The sequence below is a fragment of the Poecilia latipinna genome, unplaced genomic scaffold (assembly GCF_001443285.1).
Source record: "Poecilia latipinna isolate Pla-1442-1.1 unplaced genomic scaffold, P_latipinna-1.0 Scaffold158, whole genome shotgun sequence".
Taxonomy (NCBI): Eukaryota; Metazoa; Chordata; class Actinopteri; order Cyprinodontiformes; family Poeciliidae; genus Poecilia; species Poecilia latipinna.
In genome coordinates, this window is record NW_015112774.1 from 109,140 (window position 1) to 127,686 (window position 18,547).

Consider the following 18,547-nt stretch of genomic DNA (forward strand, 5'->3'; position numbering starts at 1 on the left):
ACAATGTTTTTTTTATTGGTCTGATGTAATCTTCAAATTTTAAATGTCATATTTTTCATTACATGTAAGCAGAACATGATCATAATTGACAGAAATGAAGGCTTTCAAACATCCGTCCGTGTATAATTAATCTATATAGTTTGTTTCACTTTCTGATAAAGTGAAACACTTGTGAAAGTGAAATGGATTGCCAATAAAATTCTGAGTTACTGAACGGGTCTGTGTATTGAGATTTAATTACATACAGGTGGATTTACTAGCTAAGTGACTTCAGCTGGGATTTTTCCAAAACTGTATCAGCTTCTCCTGGTGTGTGATGTACAAAAATCTTCCTAAGACTCTCTAAACTAAAGAACTTGCAGAAAGTCTGATGTACTTTATTCTTTAAGTCAAAGTTGGACTTGTAGTTTGGCTGCTCATGTCATCTGGCGCACTGACATTTGGACCATACTGTATGTTCGCTTGGCCCTGTTGAGAGATGCATGTTGTGTGATTTCAGGTGGACAGAAACAGCTTAAGAATCTGACTTGACAAAAGGAGAGGAGACATGCAGAAGAGCTATTAAACAAATGCTGTATTAAAACCATCATCTGTAACACCTGGAGTTCACCCTGGAGCCCATTCCTGTAAATACGCTCACTATCTGTCAATGACTGTATGAATGTGGAAGAAGGACAGTCTATATGTCAAGCGTTGTCTGTAGTTACCGTGACAGTGTGTGAGTATTTGCAACATCTGGCCTGGGCTCAGCAAGCTGAAGGATGACCTGCGCCTACGCACTCTCTCCAAGAAACCCTCACAGGGATGAAAAGGGTGCGCTCACCGAGACCCCAAAAGCCCACTCACACGTTTATTCACTGCAGTTGTATTTGGGCAGGATGTCAAACACACCCTAAGGTCAATGGGCTTTGCTAAAACTTGCTCATATGGATATCATATCAGCCTAAAAATAGCAAGTCGAAGTATATGGAAGACGTATTTGACACATGCAAACATCCACATTTGTTGCACAGGAACTAGTAGTCTGTGGTTCAAAGTGAAAAGCACATCCCGGATTTCCTGTGACCAAAAATGCTCAGTGTTATTTAGACAACTTGATATACACAAACTTCCAGACAGTCATGCTTCTCGACAAGAGTCATTCTAATCCCTGTTGGGTTGGCCTTTGGTTCTGGAACTTGGTGTATCAATCTTTGATCCCATTTAAATCGGAATTGAAAGGTTCTGTGGGCAAGTCGATGCTTTTGGCTCTTTGAAATGTGGGTTTGTAGGGTACATGGCCTTCAAATAATCAGTGTTATTTATTTTAACTGTCTGTAGTGTTGATGATGGGATGTACCAGAGTATGGTTTATGTGCATCTGCTGCACAGCTTCTCAGCTTTTTTCTTAAAATTTGATGAAGTGTGAAGTTGGTGCAGCATATTGGCAGGAATGTACAGAAGGCAAGAATGTGTGAGACCCTCACCTGGTCCGTTGAGGAAATCTTTGATCTGGAAGCAGAGCAGAGGAGGAGGGACACCTGTTTTACTGTCAACCTCTGCAGCCACCGTCTGCAGCCAGCACACGTTGTAATCCAGGGTCTCTGGGAGAGTTTTTCCTGGATCTGGACAACAAGAGACAGACCAAAAAATTACATTTGGATATGGAAAAAAATGTCTTTTTTCAGGCCGAGGTCATGTTCAGCTTGATTAGAACTTGCAAGGAAGAGGCAGGTCAGATACTGAAAGAGGCAATCTTTTTTTTCCAATCATTATATCTAAATCATTCAAGGTAAAATTTACAACATTCTCAAACATGCGTGCTTTTTCTGGGTTGAGACAAATTCAATGTTACCTACTAGATCCTTAAATAACAGAAAGACCTGAACTTATCTTAACTAAATTGATTTAATTTGAGCTTCCAGCCTGTCTGACAGAGAACATGCTGGATTTGGAAATGCTCCCAATCTTTTGGAAATGTCAAATGGTTGCATTTCCATTCACTGTATAGTCGTGCAAATTGGAATTAAGAAAATAAGTTCTATGTATGTATGTATTTTGAAGAAATACATTTTTTGATAACTTTTTTGTGTTTGGAGGAGGAATTATTTTTGGGCTAATCAAAATTAGAGTATTTCGCAAAACTGCAATGGAAACACTTTTTTTCGCATCCCATGATCAACAACCGGATGTTACTACTGATGGAAAACATGAATAAGACGACAGGAAGTGGTAGGAGGATGACGGCGCGACATGTTTTTAAATGACTTATCGAGGAAGCCAACGTGCAATTTTCTTTTCTTTTTTTTTGACATTAGCAAAATATCTACAAAGTTTTGCACACATTTGTAATGGAATCACAGCTAGTTAGAGATTTACTTTCTCTAGGGAATACACAAAGACACTATAATTAATGCTAACTGCACAAATCCCCAATACAAGGTGCTGCAACCGGTTTAAGATGTAATTTCTGCAAATTCTTTGTTCTGAAATATGTTCTAACATTAAATAATTATCATGTTTTCCAATATAACAGCTCTTTGAAAAAATCTGAATATGTAGGTCAAAGCTTTGCAAAGCAAAGTTCTAATTGGTGCATTTTGACATGATTGTGAGAAAACTCTCTCACCTTGGCACTTGTAGTCAGAAGGTACTCCTCTCAACGCCACATCAAAAACAGACAGCTCCATCTTTTGCTTTCGATGGTGGCAGCTCAGCAGAACAGAAGGCTGCATAAGCTGTACGTACAAAAGGGGTTCCAACACCTGATCCCCTGTGCCTCGTCTCCCTGGCTGCCTCACTATGGTAATGCCCAGGGCTTGGCGGGCCGAGGAACGGGTTGGAGTGGGAAGACTGTCGAGTGAGAGCAAGCTTCCTTTTATGAATGGTGAAGGTGGCTGAGAGGTGTTGCTGTTCAGGATGTCATCTGCAGTCAGCCCAGCCAGCGAACCCTGGGCAGCTGGGGTCTGATCAGGGATTGGGGAGACTGAGACCGGTGGGGAGTCCGATATGATCTCAGGGTGATTAAGGATGCTCTTTCCCACCTAAACATCACAGAAAATGATTAAATACTGCGACTCTGTGCTTATGACAGTTTACAAGCTAATTAATCTTCTTTTCTCTTTACCTTATCCTCAGGTTCCTTCTTCTCTGGTGTGCTTGGTGCATCAGACAATGTAGTGAGAGCTTTTGGGGTACTCGAACAAGCGTAGGTCATAACAGATAGTTTACTGGCAGTGAGAAAGATGTCAAAAGGGATGAAAGTGAGGTTCTTAGTGATGGTGGACTTGCGAGAGGGCCTTGCAATGCAGTGATGGCTGGTCCCACTTTGTTGCTCTATTTGGACGATGCGAATGCGGGCACTGTCACTGCCAAAGCCGCTGTCTTGTCCCATCCCACTGTGGCGCGATGAGGAGTCCACACTGCCTGAAGGATCTGGATGGACTGCCTTTTGCTCTTGTCTCCTTACCTATACAAAGAAAGGCAATATTAGGATGCAGGGCTTTTTTTTTTGTAGACACTGACATCTCAGAAGGTAGTGAAGAGGCATGCATCGCCACACACTTTAGAGTAGATATGAGTTTCCACGGTAATGCATCTTGCTGTGTAAACCAGGCACTCCTTTCCTTTCAGTCAATGTCAGTTTGTCTAGACTCACACCTCTTCTGACCCTTGTGTGGATAAAATGTGTAAAAGCTTATGGAAACATTGAGAATTTGTACATTTGTTTCTTATGTGGGTTCATGAAGACAAATACCAAATACCCACAGTCAAAACACCAAAGAAGAAGTGCAGGGTACAGCCACAGACATATTCAAGGCATGCCCTGGGACTTTTTCTGTGGTCAAAAATCATTTTGTACTTTTTGCAATACTCAAAATGTCTTCAAAAAAGGGGGCACACTGCCATTATATTAAATTGTTTTGTGAAGTGACTGTGGTATTGCCTTTGAAGCAGTTCAGATTTTATGCTCGACTCTAGCTAACTGTTGTCAGGAGGGTTCCTGCCATTGTGGCAATAAAAAGCTTTCAGTGACAGATGATATAAATCAAAAGCGAAGGGCTTTCTGGGTTTTGGGCGACAAAAAAAATGCTACCAAGGAATGTCATCTTAAAACTATGAAGGTCTCTCAAGTTGAAATGATGAAACAGGAAGGAGAGAAAATAAAAGACTGAACTCAGTGCAGCCTACCAAATTAACTGAAATGTGTAAAATAGATCTTATGGAAACAAATAAAAGGGTTTTTAAAATGGAAACCTGTAACAAACTGTAGACACCATGACAAAAAAATACACAAAAATTGTGATTTATAGAACCAGTGAATCATTTAAACTTCCCCTCTGCAGCTGCATTGTTTTAAGGAAAAATACAAAATAAATAACTTGAACCTATTAATCATTATTTTCAACATTGACACAACTTTTGTGAGGCCAATCCCCATGCTCCCTTAATCACAATAATGGATCCTACGTCACTTTCAATTAACTACTGCTGTCTTTGAAGTGCGATTTTGATAAATTGCAAATTACAGAACGCAGACCAAAGGTGTGTCCCGTTCTATTCCGCCTTCATCTACTCCATCCTGCATATGGTTACTATTACAGCATATATTCTCAGCTGGCCCTTCTTTTTCTGCATATCACTCCCTCGCTCCTTCCCTCCCACTCAATGAGAATTTTAAATGTATATTATTGCTGTGGCGGAGATAGTGTTTCAAGACCTCCAGGCAAATACTAAACCAACTGGCAGCACATTAGACAGAATACTTGACTTATTAGATATTTCCTATTCAAAACAGTGTCATCAAAGGCTAAGAACAAGAGCAATATAAAACGCAGCAGCATGCCTGCCTGGATGTCTGCTCTGCTCAACCACGCTCATGTGTCAGACTTACATAGGACTGGCCATGCCAGATCCATCTCCTTTCGCTTACCATAATCAGGACAGGATGTGTGCACTTCTTTTCTGCACAAATGTAAGATTTTCCAAGCTATGGGGAGGGGGAAAGGCAGGCAGAAAAAGGCCTGGACCTTTCGCCCTGTGTGCTTTGTTAGGTGAGTGAAACATTGCATTGAGGTAAGGAAGTAGTTGAGAAGACATTCGGCGAAGGCAAAACATCCACTCTAAGAAAACATCTCGCGTCAGAAAGGACAAATAAGCAGCACAGCATCGGGGGGAAAAAAGAGCAGAAGTCAGCTGAAAAGGCAAGATGGTCTGGAAGTTTCTGTGTCGTTTTCCCAAGCTCAGGCTGCTCACATGCATTTACAATTAGAACAAATACCCCATCTTTTTTTATAACCACCACCACCAAGAAATTGCCCCCTAAGCAAATTCTTGGTCTAAATTTAGCTTGAAAGTAGAAAGAGGGCTTCAGGGGAACACAAACAGGAGCACAGAGACAATGAGAAAATATGCCACAGCACGCCGTGTTCAGCTAGTATAAGTCCACACAAGCAAGTAGTCCAATCACATACCTTCATAGGATTTATTCTAAACTTGGCCAAACACTTAGAAGCACATACCTTGCTTTTTATGTTACTCAGTCTTACAAAAAAAAGGTACTGTAAAGCTCTATAACATCAACCCTATGCCAATTTATTCATTTAAAGAAGGCAATAAATTTAGAATGCAAACATTGGCCGAATCCATGGGCCGGATCCCAGCTGAACTATTACTTATAGTGTTGTATAATAGCTGTACTGAAACACTATTTCCAGAACCCAATGCAATCTTTCTCTGGACCTAGTTGATCATTGCTATGACCCCTCCTGACCCAAACATACTGACACACACACACACACAAAAAAAAAAAAAAACCTAAGCCAATCATGAGATCATTCCCTCAGAGTCTCTAGGCAGGACTTTCTGGAAAATGGAGGATAATCCCCAAAGTGTGAAACCACGAGTCTCCCGAGTGCCAATCACATCAGAGTGCATCTGTATGACTTCTGACCCCATTTCTGTCAGTGTAACTGAGAACAGCTTGACTGGAAGATGGCTAATACTCGGAAGCAAATGTCACATCATCCAAATGCCAGCCGTTTACAGTGTTGGCAGGACAGTCAAATATGACAACATGACTTTTACGTTTGAAAAACCACATATGTGATTGATTGTTTCCAGAAGAATATTAAAAAAAAAAAAGAAAAAGGGTTCAAAGATCAGGGAACATGGAAATTTGGATATTTTGGCACGGCAAGGAAGCAATGATGGTCACAAGAAAATAACAAAATGAACACACTCGATTGAGAAAGGAGACTATAACTCTCGTCCTAATAACAGCTTCAACAGCCAGATATTCTCACTGTGGTCTGAAACAAGTCACAGATACACACAGAAATGAACTTATGCCAAAGGAAAAGGTTGATGGAATATTATTTACAGGTGACAACAGGACTAATTTTGGTAGAGAACTGATGCAATAATACAGCATTAAATGGCAGAACTGGATGTTTTCAAGTAGGATTACAGAAACCTTTTCACACTTAACATATGAGAATGCTGACACTGTGATTTAAAGAGATTTTCAGAGTGGTCAAAGAATATGAAAGAGCTGTACAGAGACATTGTAACAGTTCGTAAACTCAAAACTCCAAAGTTTTTCCAATCTTTAAATCAATCAATCAATCAATCAAATTTTATTTGTATAGCACATTTCAGCAGCAAGGCATTTCAAGGTGCTTTACATAATTAAAAACAAAATAAAAACAGCATGTGACATTGAATAAAGAGAAAGAGAAAGAGATTTTGGAAAAAGAAAAAAGAAAAAAACAAGATAAAACCATACTTTTGTTACAGAATTTAAGCGCCTGTCGTTGCCGGACTCCGCCGTCCATTTAACACGGGTATTATCCAGGCCCCATCGCCTAACAGGACAAGGTCTCCAACTTTGCAGCACCAGGCTCCGTCCACCTATCACGCAAATTTTTACGCTAGGACTTCGCCGTCCTACACGGATTTTTGTGCACTATTTTTTACCTGTTAGAGTCTAGAATCTACAGGCTTTAATGGCACCCATGTGGCCAACAGTTCACACAGACAGCAACATTCTTTAGTGTGGAAATCGTGACTGTAGCAGGAAGACACAAATTAACTACTAGAGATGCTCCATTGTGAAAATCTGGGCCAATATCGATATAAGACATTAATATTGCTGCTATGGCCGCTAACCGATATTGACTGATATTGAAAATATTTCACTACCCATTTTAAATCTTGAAATAAATGTCCACTCTTCATAACTGCTTCTCTGCTCCAGTTAAACTCCCCCAAATCCTGCGCTGCATCACCATCACTGATAAACTCCAACAAGATGGACAAAAATCAGTTGTTAATATCAGCCCAGTTTTATTTATCTGACTGACATGATATAATAAAAAATGACAATGTTAGAGTGGAAACAAAGTACAAAGCACCAAAGCTGCAAGAAACTGTTATTAATCCCCCCCCCCCCAATATTTTCTATGAAGGCCTCCATTTTATTTGAGATACTAATAGAGACAGCCAGATGAATTAATGCTCATTTTGCTCCTGTATCATTTTAAACTTTGCAGTTTTGGTCATTTAGTACCAAACTTTTTCAGATTTGAAAAAGAAATGTGAATATATGAGGGTGCATTAACCGATAATGACAAATGATAATTCTGTTCATTCTAGTTATTAAAGTGAACTGGTATCAACAGGCCATGGCTTTAAAATCTGAACTAGTTCTCATGAATGTCTTGTAGACCAGTAGTTAAGAATGTTCCCATGTAGCTCCAGTAGAATTGCCATTGAAAATTATAGGAAGTCATTACTAAATCTTTTTGACGTACCATTCAGTCAAGCTACTTGCTTGCAGGATGCTGAGATGGAAAATTAACATCTGTCTCTTGAATACATCAAAGTTTACAGGTTAAGCCCCTGCTGTGCTAACCACTTTTGTTTAGCTGAACTATAAAGTTGAAAGCAGCCCCCTGTGCTTTTGTATTCAAACAAGAAAGCCACAAAGCAGCAATATCTCATTTAAAAAGAAAATTAATAACAATACTCAACCAAACTCCACAAAGATTTCTCTCGTTTTCTTGTGGAAAACAGAAGGGGGAAGACATTTATAATATGAAGTCACTGCTTCATGTACCATTACAGCAGACAGAAAGCATACAAGGCCATCAAAGACAGGCAAGCTCATACACTGAACTTTGTTTCAGCTACAAAGGCAACCTGCTATGCACTTCAACTGAACCACAACAAAGATGCAGTGGAAGGTCACAACCCTGGAGCCTGAAAATGAATACAGAGACCTTCACTGTAACAGTCGGCAGTACTTTAACCAGTGTACTCTGGAGTTCAAAGCCAAGTGGGGTCATTTTAACAAGCCCCCTCTGACATTGATTGGTGGGTTTACTCTTCTAAGGTTTAATAGCATGAGGAAAAGACCATGTTTCTCATACTATTTGTTCACTCACTAGGATCTATTTGTCAATTTGCCTAATTATCTGTAGGCAGAAGATTCAAATGAAAACAAATTCATATTTTGTCCGCTTTGAAGGAGCATTACTTTTCTCTCTGATCTCATGTACCAAAGTCGCTTGTCAACATTCCTAAAGCACGAGATAAGTTTGTAAAAGTGCAGAGATGGCCGGTTTAAAGAAAGGAACTTGACAGAAGCTCATGGAAGCCTTTGTGAATAAACAAAGCAAAAGATGAACAGACAAGAAAACATCAATACTGTGATGATGTGCAGCATTCAGTTGCTTTATGGCTTTTAAATATTCTGGCTTACAAACAAAGATACAGAATGATAAAAGCTGAAGAATGGAAGAAAAAAAAACAATGTGAAAAGAGAGAGTTAATGTAGTCCATGTGGGAAACTACAGTATGCTGCTCAACAAAGGCCTGGCTCTGGGAAATGTGGCAGCAAAAGCCTCTGTTTTATAATTGATTGAAGTTCAACCCCCCCACACCCCCTCCTTGCCTATGCACAAAATTAGTTTACTTACAAATAATTTTTTCACAAATAGAATGCAGATTGTTTCTGCTTAGCAGAATGGAGCTGTTTGCAGAATGCTGACGCTCAGCAGGCTGTAGTGCTGCGCTCAAATATTTGAGTTTAAGACCAAGGCCTTCCTAGCGACTGACTCTAGGCCCTCAGAGACGCTCGCCAAACCCACTGCGCCCCACTCCTTATCTTTGGCAATCGAGAATGATTTAAAAGGTTTGACAGCCACCTCCCTTACAGCTAAATGGGAGACTTATTGCTTCAGTCATCCTCGACAGAACCACCAATATAAACCAAAACCCTAAACTAGAGTCCCCCAATCACATCTAATAGCTAAGGTTAGGGTGAGTGTGAGGACATGAAGGAACGGCAGCATATCAATAATGCCGACTGTCAAAGCAACTTGCAGCGCAGCAGTATTGAGGGAGTGTTTAAAAATCCCAGAAGACCGGTCCTAGATTAACACCATAACTGTTACTGAAAACCAACAATACAGGGAAATGCTACGAGAAGTGCTTAAAAATGACTGAGGAAGTTGGCTCCTTCAGTCTAATAAACTGAAGGAGCCAACCTGATTGTTATTAATCATCATTAATAACAACCAAGGCACAAGATAAACAAAAAAAAAAGGGAGAGAAAAACCTCAACTTTGAAAGCTTGATGGAGAAATTGGCAGAATGACGGTGTGATAAATGGATTATTAAACTTTACATGTAATAGGAAAACACATTTATCTCAAATTAAATCCCTAACATCTCCAGCCAGCTCAGCGAATGTTTTCTATGCCTAAATAATTACTTTACGGTGACGGCCAGGTATAACAGAAACAGGAGATGCGTCAGCATATGAAAAAACGCCTCTTTAGGCCTTTATTTTTCAGAAAACGCAGCAGAGAAAAACTGCCTCATATTAATTCTTAATCAACCTAACTTCCAACCCAAAAAAATATTATCTGGTATTATTTGTATCTTTATCCAAGGCCTAAGGAATTCCTCTGCTCTTGAAATGCTGTTTTTAATTGAGACATGCTACTAAACTTTTAAAACTCTTGTCTTAGGAGTTTCCCAATTACTGACAAAGCAAGTTTAATTTCACTTTTAAAAATTGTTTGCAAGATAGTTACTTGTTGGTGGAGCTCACTAGTGTTGTATCTGCTTTTAAATGACCTTTGAAAACCTAATAAAGAATGATTTTCAAATTTGACTGCAATAATTCAAGCTGATTCAGAGATATATCAGCGACCATCAACTTCAAAACTAATTATGTAGAGTAATGGAGCTGAACTAGATCATAAGGAAGTTAGATTGGAAGTGATTTTCTAAACGTTTTTAGAGTCAGATTAAGACTTTAAACTATCAAATACTTTGACTGTTCAGTGCCACTTTGCAAATAGTCTCAGATAAATGAATGTAGACAATAAAGTTTAATCAAACTATTATAACCTAAACTCCTCCACATTATATGTGCCGATATCTGGTGTCTCTAAAGTTTAGTACAATGGACCTCTAGTATCCCAAGCTGCACTGTCTTTTATTTTGGTTATGCTGTAGGCAAAAATCTGTGAATACTGCATCATGGATAGGGGGGGCCCACTGTGCACTACATTCAGGATGCCAATTCTAATTCAGTGTATAATTTTCATCAAAGTAATTCTTACAATGTATGTATTTACCTAATTAACCCAGCAGCCAGAGATGTTTGATTGTACCCAACTTGAAAAGTTATCCCTTACTTAGCCACGTAGCAAAGAAATGAACGTAAACGGTTGCAGCCTAGCCCATGTGATCCTGTATCATCCATAATGGTGATATATCACGTTTGTTTGTGTGACCAAATATTTATGAGCCAAAAAGTGTTGGACCTAGATAATTACTGTCGGCTGCAGTATGGCATTTATTGATGGAAGAAAAACAAACAGAACAAAAACAATTCGGCTCCACACTCCACTGGATCCATGGAAAATTGGAGGCCCTAATAACGGCAACCCCAGGTGAGATGAGGCTGTTTAAATCAGCACAGGCTGGGAAGTGTAATAAGCTCTGGGTGGTCTGTTAAATCCACCGCACAAATGTAGGCTTTGACATGACATGCTACAGGGATACGTATATATGTGGAGAAATTAGAAAGCACCTTAAAGTACAACAAAAAGAGTGTGAACAAAGGAAATATCTGAGAAACTGGAAGGCAAAAACGATTCTGGCACAATGTCACAAGAAAGCTGAAATTAGAAGGATTGGGAGGACTGAAGTAATCTTCCTTTAATTTCTCACTGGATGTGTTCCCAGCACACAGTGAAACAAAGTCTGATGTACATGTTAGGTTTACAAAGGAGAATGTTGCAAGAACCCGTATCCTTATCCAAGATAGCGAGGAGAGTTTTGACAATATGAAGACATCGGCCAAAAGTGCACAATGGTGGAGGATAATGAGAGCAAAACAACCTGCAGACAGCAGAACACCTCAGCTAGAAAACAGATTTGTGCTTCATTGGGATACTCAGTTATTTTAGACTTAGAAATAAGGTTTTAGGAGGAAATGCAGAGGAATTCAGAAGCAAAGATTAGGAAAGATAAATGATGCTGGTGTAAAATCGAAGTCAAACCAACCGTAGCTAATATTGTCAGGAGAGGAAACGCAGATGATAGGAGTGGAGCGTGAGTCATTTTTTGCTCTTGCCCCCACACACTATGCTAGACAACTGCAAGCAAGCGAGGAAAAACAATGACTAAGATCTCTTATACTGATTGTTCCCTTACACATATGAATTTATTTATAAGTTATTTTATTGGCATTAGTATTTTTTTGTTTTCTCTACAGTACTTTGTGATGATTTTGTCTGTGAAAAAAACAAAAAATAAAATTCACTTAGCTACACATTGATAATACCATATTACACCTGCCTTTACTTTTAGAACTACTTTGTTTTTTTACTGCCAAAGATTCAACAAGGTCTCAAAACATTCCTGAGATATTTTGGTCCATATTGACATAACAGCATCTCTCAGTTTGCAGCTGCAGATCTGTCCATCTTCTGTCAGATGAAGATGGTGACAATAGGAGCCATTGGAATGCTGTGAACAGATTGTCATATTCAACAGACCAGCTTTGACAACTACATCAGAAGATGGGTACACTGTGTTCATAAACGGGTGAGCATGGCCAGAAAGAAGATTCAAGTAAGATGGGACATTTAAAGAGTCTAGAAAATACTCCCCACTCTATTACCTCACCAACACCACAAGACAGAAAACTGACCCATGATTTCATGTTGCTTACACCAAATTCTGGCTCTGCCATCTGAATGTTGATGCTGAAGTCAAGACTTATCAAAGCAGGGAATGTTTTTCTAATTGGTTATTCCTTAAATTGGGTGAACATGTGCAAAATTGTAGTTGGTACTAAGTTTACTAATCTTGGCTGTACCAAGTGTGGGACCACCAGAAGGTGTATAATGTGAAAAGGGTTGTGTGTATCTCCATTATGGACACAATGTCGTTTCCATTAACAATCACAGTAATAACATTCTTTTGTTTAAGCCCCCTTTTTTAATGACGGTAATGAGAAAAACACGAGTCGTTGATGACTAAAGCATGTCTAGACTTCTGAGAGTTTTTGTTGAGAAAACTACTAGAAGAAAATGCTATTGGGTGGTCCGTCGGACATTTCTGCTTATTGTGCTTACAACCTGTCAGTCAAAAGTTAAAAAGGTGTCAGGAATTCTCCAATTTAATTTGTAAAGAATAATACTTTCTTTCACTAAAACTGAGTAAAAGTTGATTAAAACTGTTTGTTAACATGAATTGGACTAAAACTATCACATTTAGAAATAATTAAAAACTAAGAAGCATTTCCACCCAAAAGACTGAGACTAAAATGGCTTCCACAACAATGGATTGTACTTTGTAAATCTGAGATGGTTTAGCGTGAAAATACCAGCCGATCAACAGCATCTGAAATAATCAGAGCAGCTTGTCTGGCAATCAGCAAACAGGCCACATTCAAATAATTTGCGCAGCAATCCAAAATGACTGTATTACCCAATCATTCTTTCCTTGGCCTTGTTCAAAAAAAAAAAAAAAAAAAAGTCATACTCAACTTATCAGACCACCTCTCTGCTCTGCTGCTGATAAGGAAGTCTGGGATTCTGTCTTGTTTTTTGTTCTTATAATTCTGCATAATACACCATGTCAATATTTGCGTGAATATAGCAAATAAAGCCTGTTGCTGTGAAGCATTTTCGCTTATGTTTCTATCACGTCCTCGCGACAGCTCTATGTCGACTTTTATCATGTTGATGCCAACTTTAAAACAATATTAAATCACATAACCCTTTTTATCAATCTTATCAGCCTGGTGTCACATGAAAACCAGTTCGATGTGAACATTGTCTCCACCAGGTAGTTTAATGTGCGACACAGAGTACGCGTACGCGTACGCGCGGTCGTAAAAATGTATCCTTGTGCGGACATGTCATGTCTGCTTCAAGTCCGCGTGGACCTCCGAGTACGCCCAAGTATGTTGGGGCCTTAATTCTCCATTTGTGCAAATAAGAACCTGGTTAAAAACCATTAAACATATGTACGTGATGAAGTAGGCGGTGAGTGCAAATGTTAAACAGTGTTTAATTCATTGAAGAAACATTAATAAGATGAAACTGTCTTCAACATGTCCTATTCAGAACAAGGTTAAGCTAAATAATCACATATGGAAAATAAATGTATCTGGTGAAAACAAAACATAGCAGAACTTTGGAACGCAAACAATGAAAAATGTCTTGAAATTGTGCAATATTGTGGTTACTTCTACTGGACAAATCAAGTAGAGGAGACACAGCATCTATGCTAAATTCTCTGAGTCACCCAATAGTCTGCATCAGCTGTTATTTTAGTTGGAAACCTGCTTACACAGGTGTAGAGAAAAAGGCTTCCTCTTTGAATCTCTTTTGAAATTCCTTACAGATTCTTGGATACTTTTCACAGAATAAGTTTCAGATGTGCGTTTACAAATAAGTCTACTAACTGGCCTGCCGTGTCCTGCTTTTACTACTCCCCTGGGTCTGTGACCCTATTTCCCTTGCAGGCAAAGAGCGAGGGCACTGCTGACTCCTGCTTACCTGACTGGTCACTTGATCCCGGGGTTCACATTTGGGGGGCCTCCCGCCTCTCCTCAAAGGCACCGTTTGTTTCTCCGCTTAGAATTCCAGCCTGCACGATTTTTATCTGGAGTTTTCACGCCAATTTTGCCAAAACTGATTGAAAAGGCAGCAAATTCAGCTGCTACTGATCTCAAATAGATCAGGTTTCCAAGGAGTCAATTTAGGAATGTGTTACGCTTATGTTTAGAAAAGAAAGCTGGTTAGGATGCTAGGGCTGAACAGAGAAGGCGACTTGTTATGACTGGCTGTCAATTAACAGTTGGGTCACACAAGACGGGCAGTAAGACAGAAAAAAACAGATACGGTTTCGAAACAAAAACGGGCCGTTGAAGAAACATTGACTGTGAAAATATGTGCTGAAGATAATCCAATGATAATGACAGTAACTTTACCGATGTGAATCAGCCAAAGAGAAAAGGAGTTAGCTGCGTGAAGAGCTCTATTTGTTAGCTCTCTAGGCAGCAACAGGGTGAATGACTATAGAGTTAAGCAGCATTGGAAGATAATGGGGGACTGGAGGGTGGTCCAGACCCCAGAGAGGGTTAACAGCCAACTTAAGTGGTTAAGAATTGATTTGCTCTGCCAGGAACACCAACTTCCATGTTAACAGAAAAATACAATAATCTCAGTCAGAAATTCAAGCAAAAATCTAATAGGTTCTTACTCAGACTGTATCTAAATCATCCTTTTTTGTCTCTATGATCCTATTCCTTTTATTTGCCTGCTTTATAGTTTTAAACTCATCTATCTGTTTTTACTGGCAATTACATCAGGTAAGAGTTCCTTTGACATCTCAGTTTTTGCTATTGGAGGAAAAAGGAGGAACTTCAATGACCATACAATATGAAACACTCATCACAAAGAGGAACGGTCTTCAAAACACTTTGTATTAAACATAAGACAGACGAGGATAAAGCCAGAGGTTGCTTCCCGAGCCAAGGTTGTCAACAACACAGTGGCTTTGATGAGCAGAGCACTCCTACTTGGAGTAGGAATAAGAGGGCAGGACACGTCACCAGCTTCACATGTGGAACTTTAGGTTGCGCTTGAACTAGTTAGAGAGGAAAAGAAAGGTTTGAATTTATTCTTAATTAATTTGAGACCAACTCTTGATATTGGGCTTACTTATTTGTGTAGATCAGGGATTTTTCAATGTGTGAAGCTATTATATCTAAAGCAGATTCATGTTTTACTGTACAAAATAAGTGAAAACATGTAAGAGTGGAACATCAAGTATACCAATAGGAAAAAGTTTACAGAAATAATGGTAATAATGCAGTTGAGTGGGCATGGTGGTCAATTCTAAGGGTCTAAAATTTGAAAACCTCTGGTGTAGATCAATCCATCTGTAAGCTTTATAATTCCCCTTATTTATGTTTAATAGTAAAGACTACAGTCTGATCTCTTAGAATAGAAGAAATTAATTGAACTCTATTTCATTGACAAAAGATGCTGATACTGCTAAACTAAATCTAATGCAGTTGGAATTTAAAATTAGAGCTTTCCTGCTCTAAAGCTCTAATTTTCTGTCCATCATCTGTCCATACATGGACAGATGATGTATGGATGAGATGCTATGCAGTCTCAACAAGTTTATCATAACTGAGCATTTGGTGTGTATGATCAAAAATCCCTAATCTTAAATTCCAACAGAAGCTTGTCGTAGCTCTCATTGTTTTATAAAAACAGCACTAGCTAACCTTTGTGAGACAGTCCAGTCAATCTCATTTGGGTTGGAACTAAAAACTACACATACCACTACCCTATATATAGAATAAATTCTGTAGAGGAGAACCCTCCATGGTATCAGCCAGCTTATTATGTAACCAGCCAGTCCAGGATGGGCCAGAACTGTTTTACGTGTGATTTTTGACAGTGCTATGAATGACAGGGAAAGAACAGGGAAGGAAGAAAAGAAAAGGAAAGAAAATAATTGAAAAGAAAAGAAAAACAACACATGCTGAGGCTGAGCTCTAATACAGGTACTATATCTGACACTTTATGTGTCTGTACTAAAATCTCTAAGTGTTAGGTTCTGTCAAGGTTGAATACCCTTTCCTAAATGTCTGTGGCACTCTGGAATATCTGTGTGTGCACTGGCAACCATGTGAATGTGTATCCATGAGTGTTGGAGGAAATCTAAAGTCCTGCTTCCCATGCGTGTAATCATCCCAGGATGAGGTGGAGCGGGACTTCCCCCTGCACCAGAGGGTATTTTCCTCTCACACAGTGCTACACGCACATGGCTGACCCAGGCTGCATCTGTGTGTGTGTTTGTGTATCTGTGTCAGAAAGAGAGGAAGCCAGACACACTAACATGGAAATCAAAGATACGCTTACAAAACAAAACTATCCTGAATCCCGATCGCTTTGGTCCCGAAAGCATATTATTAAAACAGCGGCATGGCAACAGCACAGGGATACAGAGAGGTTGTATAATAACAGACGACGGCGACATTGCAATGATAAATAGCCCTGTTTTAGTGCAACAAGTAAAATCTGAGTATAAGAAAAGTAATTAAAGTTCAGTAAAAGTATAGTAGAGATATAACTGATCAGCTGGATAACTACATGTGATAGGAAGTTTTCTCCTACTTGACATTTTGTCCAGAATCGTTTTAGAATCAACATTTATCTTCAAAAAGTAAGTTTTTACTAGTTACTAAAAGTTAGTAACTCTAAAATACTAATATTGGAGCTCTGTCTCTTTAAGAAGCTTCTACTCTTTCCAACACTCTGCTTCCAACATATCATCACAACAATGCATCTCCATTTTGCTGTTTACAACTGCTCTTTCAAGCCTGGATCTGGTCTGAGAAATAGTTTTTATAAGCTGTTTCTCAGACTTGCAATTTCACCAAGAGTTTGTAAATTGCTGCTGCCACTAGTCTGGAGGAGTTTAGTGGGGGAGGGGTGGGAGTGTGGTGCTCTGTGAGGTGGAAACTCCGCTTGGAGATGGCAGCTCCGAGGAGGATCTTTGTAAGAGAAAGCTTTAAAGCATCCCAGAATGACTGCCACGAATCTCAAAAATGCATGAAAACAAAAAAATTGAAGCAATATGCTGTTTTATGAGGGAATAACATTACAAAATAATATAAAGCTCCAAGTTGGTTTTACATCATCAGCAGCTTATCTTGGCTCCAACTCTGTCTCAAACACATGAACCCTTTGGTGAGTTTCAAATGCTTTTGAATTTGAACTGAAATTTACCAAATAATTCTTTCCGCCATAGCGCTTACCGAGTCACTTGATTCTAATACCTCTTGTGATGTCATGGACTGAATGGACACAAAGCACAATTAGTAGTGTTAATCTTCTGTGATTTTTGCGAAATCTCGCAATGAAAATTCAGACTTTATCACCGAGGTGTGTTTTTACTGGCAGTGTTAATGTGTTAACTGAAAACATGCATACATGCATGTACTCTTTAAACCTTATAATTAATGCTTAATCAAAACTCTGAGGATAAATCAAACTCCATCATGTCAATAAGTATCAGCTCTCAAAATTCACTTTGTATGAATGAAGTGTCCATATGTAAGGTTAACATGATATAATAAAGTTTAGCTGACATGAGAGGAAAATATGTAAACACACCCACACACACACGCATTCACACACCCACAGGTCAGCTGGTTGGTCCTACAGACGTATTACTTTTGTGCCTTCCAAATAAAGGTGGCAGACACTCACCGTGCGGGGAATGTGCAGCGCATGTGTACGTGTGTTTGTGTATGTTGAACATGTGTCTGTTTGATGGTATGCCTTTCTGTGTTGCCGGGTGACAAGGCTGATGACATAGCAGCCAGATTAGTCCTGGAAACCGCATCTATTCATAGCTCCTTGGCTGTGGGACCTCCTGCTGCTGAAAGCTGCCTGATCCCAACCCAACTTCATTTCACTTCATCATCATTACCGTCAACCGGGAAACGCTGAGATGAAGTCAGACTGTGACGAACCACGGCTAATGCCATGATAAACATTCTAATAATCCGGCGATTTAAAGAGCAACACATCTGCTTATGGACCGCTAAGAAATCGCGTTACACTTGCTCTGCATCCTGGTCCGGATCTGAACTGAAACTGGAACGCCAACTGTGGAAAAACGGCTTTAGAGCACACAGAGGGAGAATGAAAATAAAAGACAATTAACTGAGTGTGTGTATGAACAGATTTATGGCACAGCACAGTGTTTAGAGATGACTGAAAACCCTACACAATGCTTGCACACATTCCCCACGCGCCTGGCTTGCCTCCCGCTGCCAAGGAACCCGAAAGCCCCAACAAAACAAATTCATTAACCCTGACAATAAAACACAGCTGTAAGGGGTAATGGGAACTGTTTGAAATCAGAGAATGGGGGGGGGGGGGGGGGGAAAAAAAAAGGAAAAAAGGGGCAAAATTTTTTTTTTATTTTTATTGGGGGGAGATAA

The 18,547-nt window shown here is 39.4% G+C and overlaps 1 protein-coding gene across 4 annotated transcripts in view; it reads right to left on the reverse strand.

The window, feature by feature from the left end:
- vps13b (vacuolar protein sorting 13 homolog B) overlaps positions 1 to 18,547 on the reverse strand; it is a 311,731-nt gene that overhangs the window by 97,177 nt on the left and 196,007 nt on the right. For all 4 annotated transcript variants that reach the window (XM_015029616.1, XM_015029614.1, XM_015029612.1 and 1 more), the window contains 3 exons: positions 3,107 to 3,448; positions 2,609 to 3,023; positions 1,467 to 1,604 (listed from right to left, as the gene is read on the reverse strand). In XM_015029616.1, the coding sequence (XP_014885102.1) occupies positions 1,467 to 1,604; positions 2,609 to 3,023; positions 3,107 to 3,448 (895 nt within the window). The remainder of the gene's footprint in view (positions 1 to 1,466; positions 1,605 to 2,608; positions 3,024 to 3,106; positions 3,449 to 18,547) is intronic.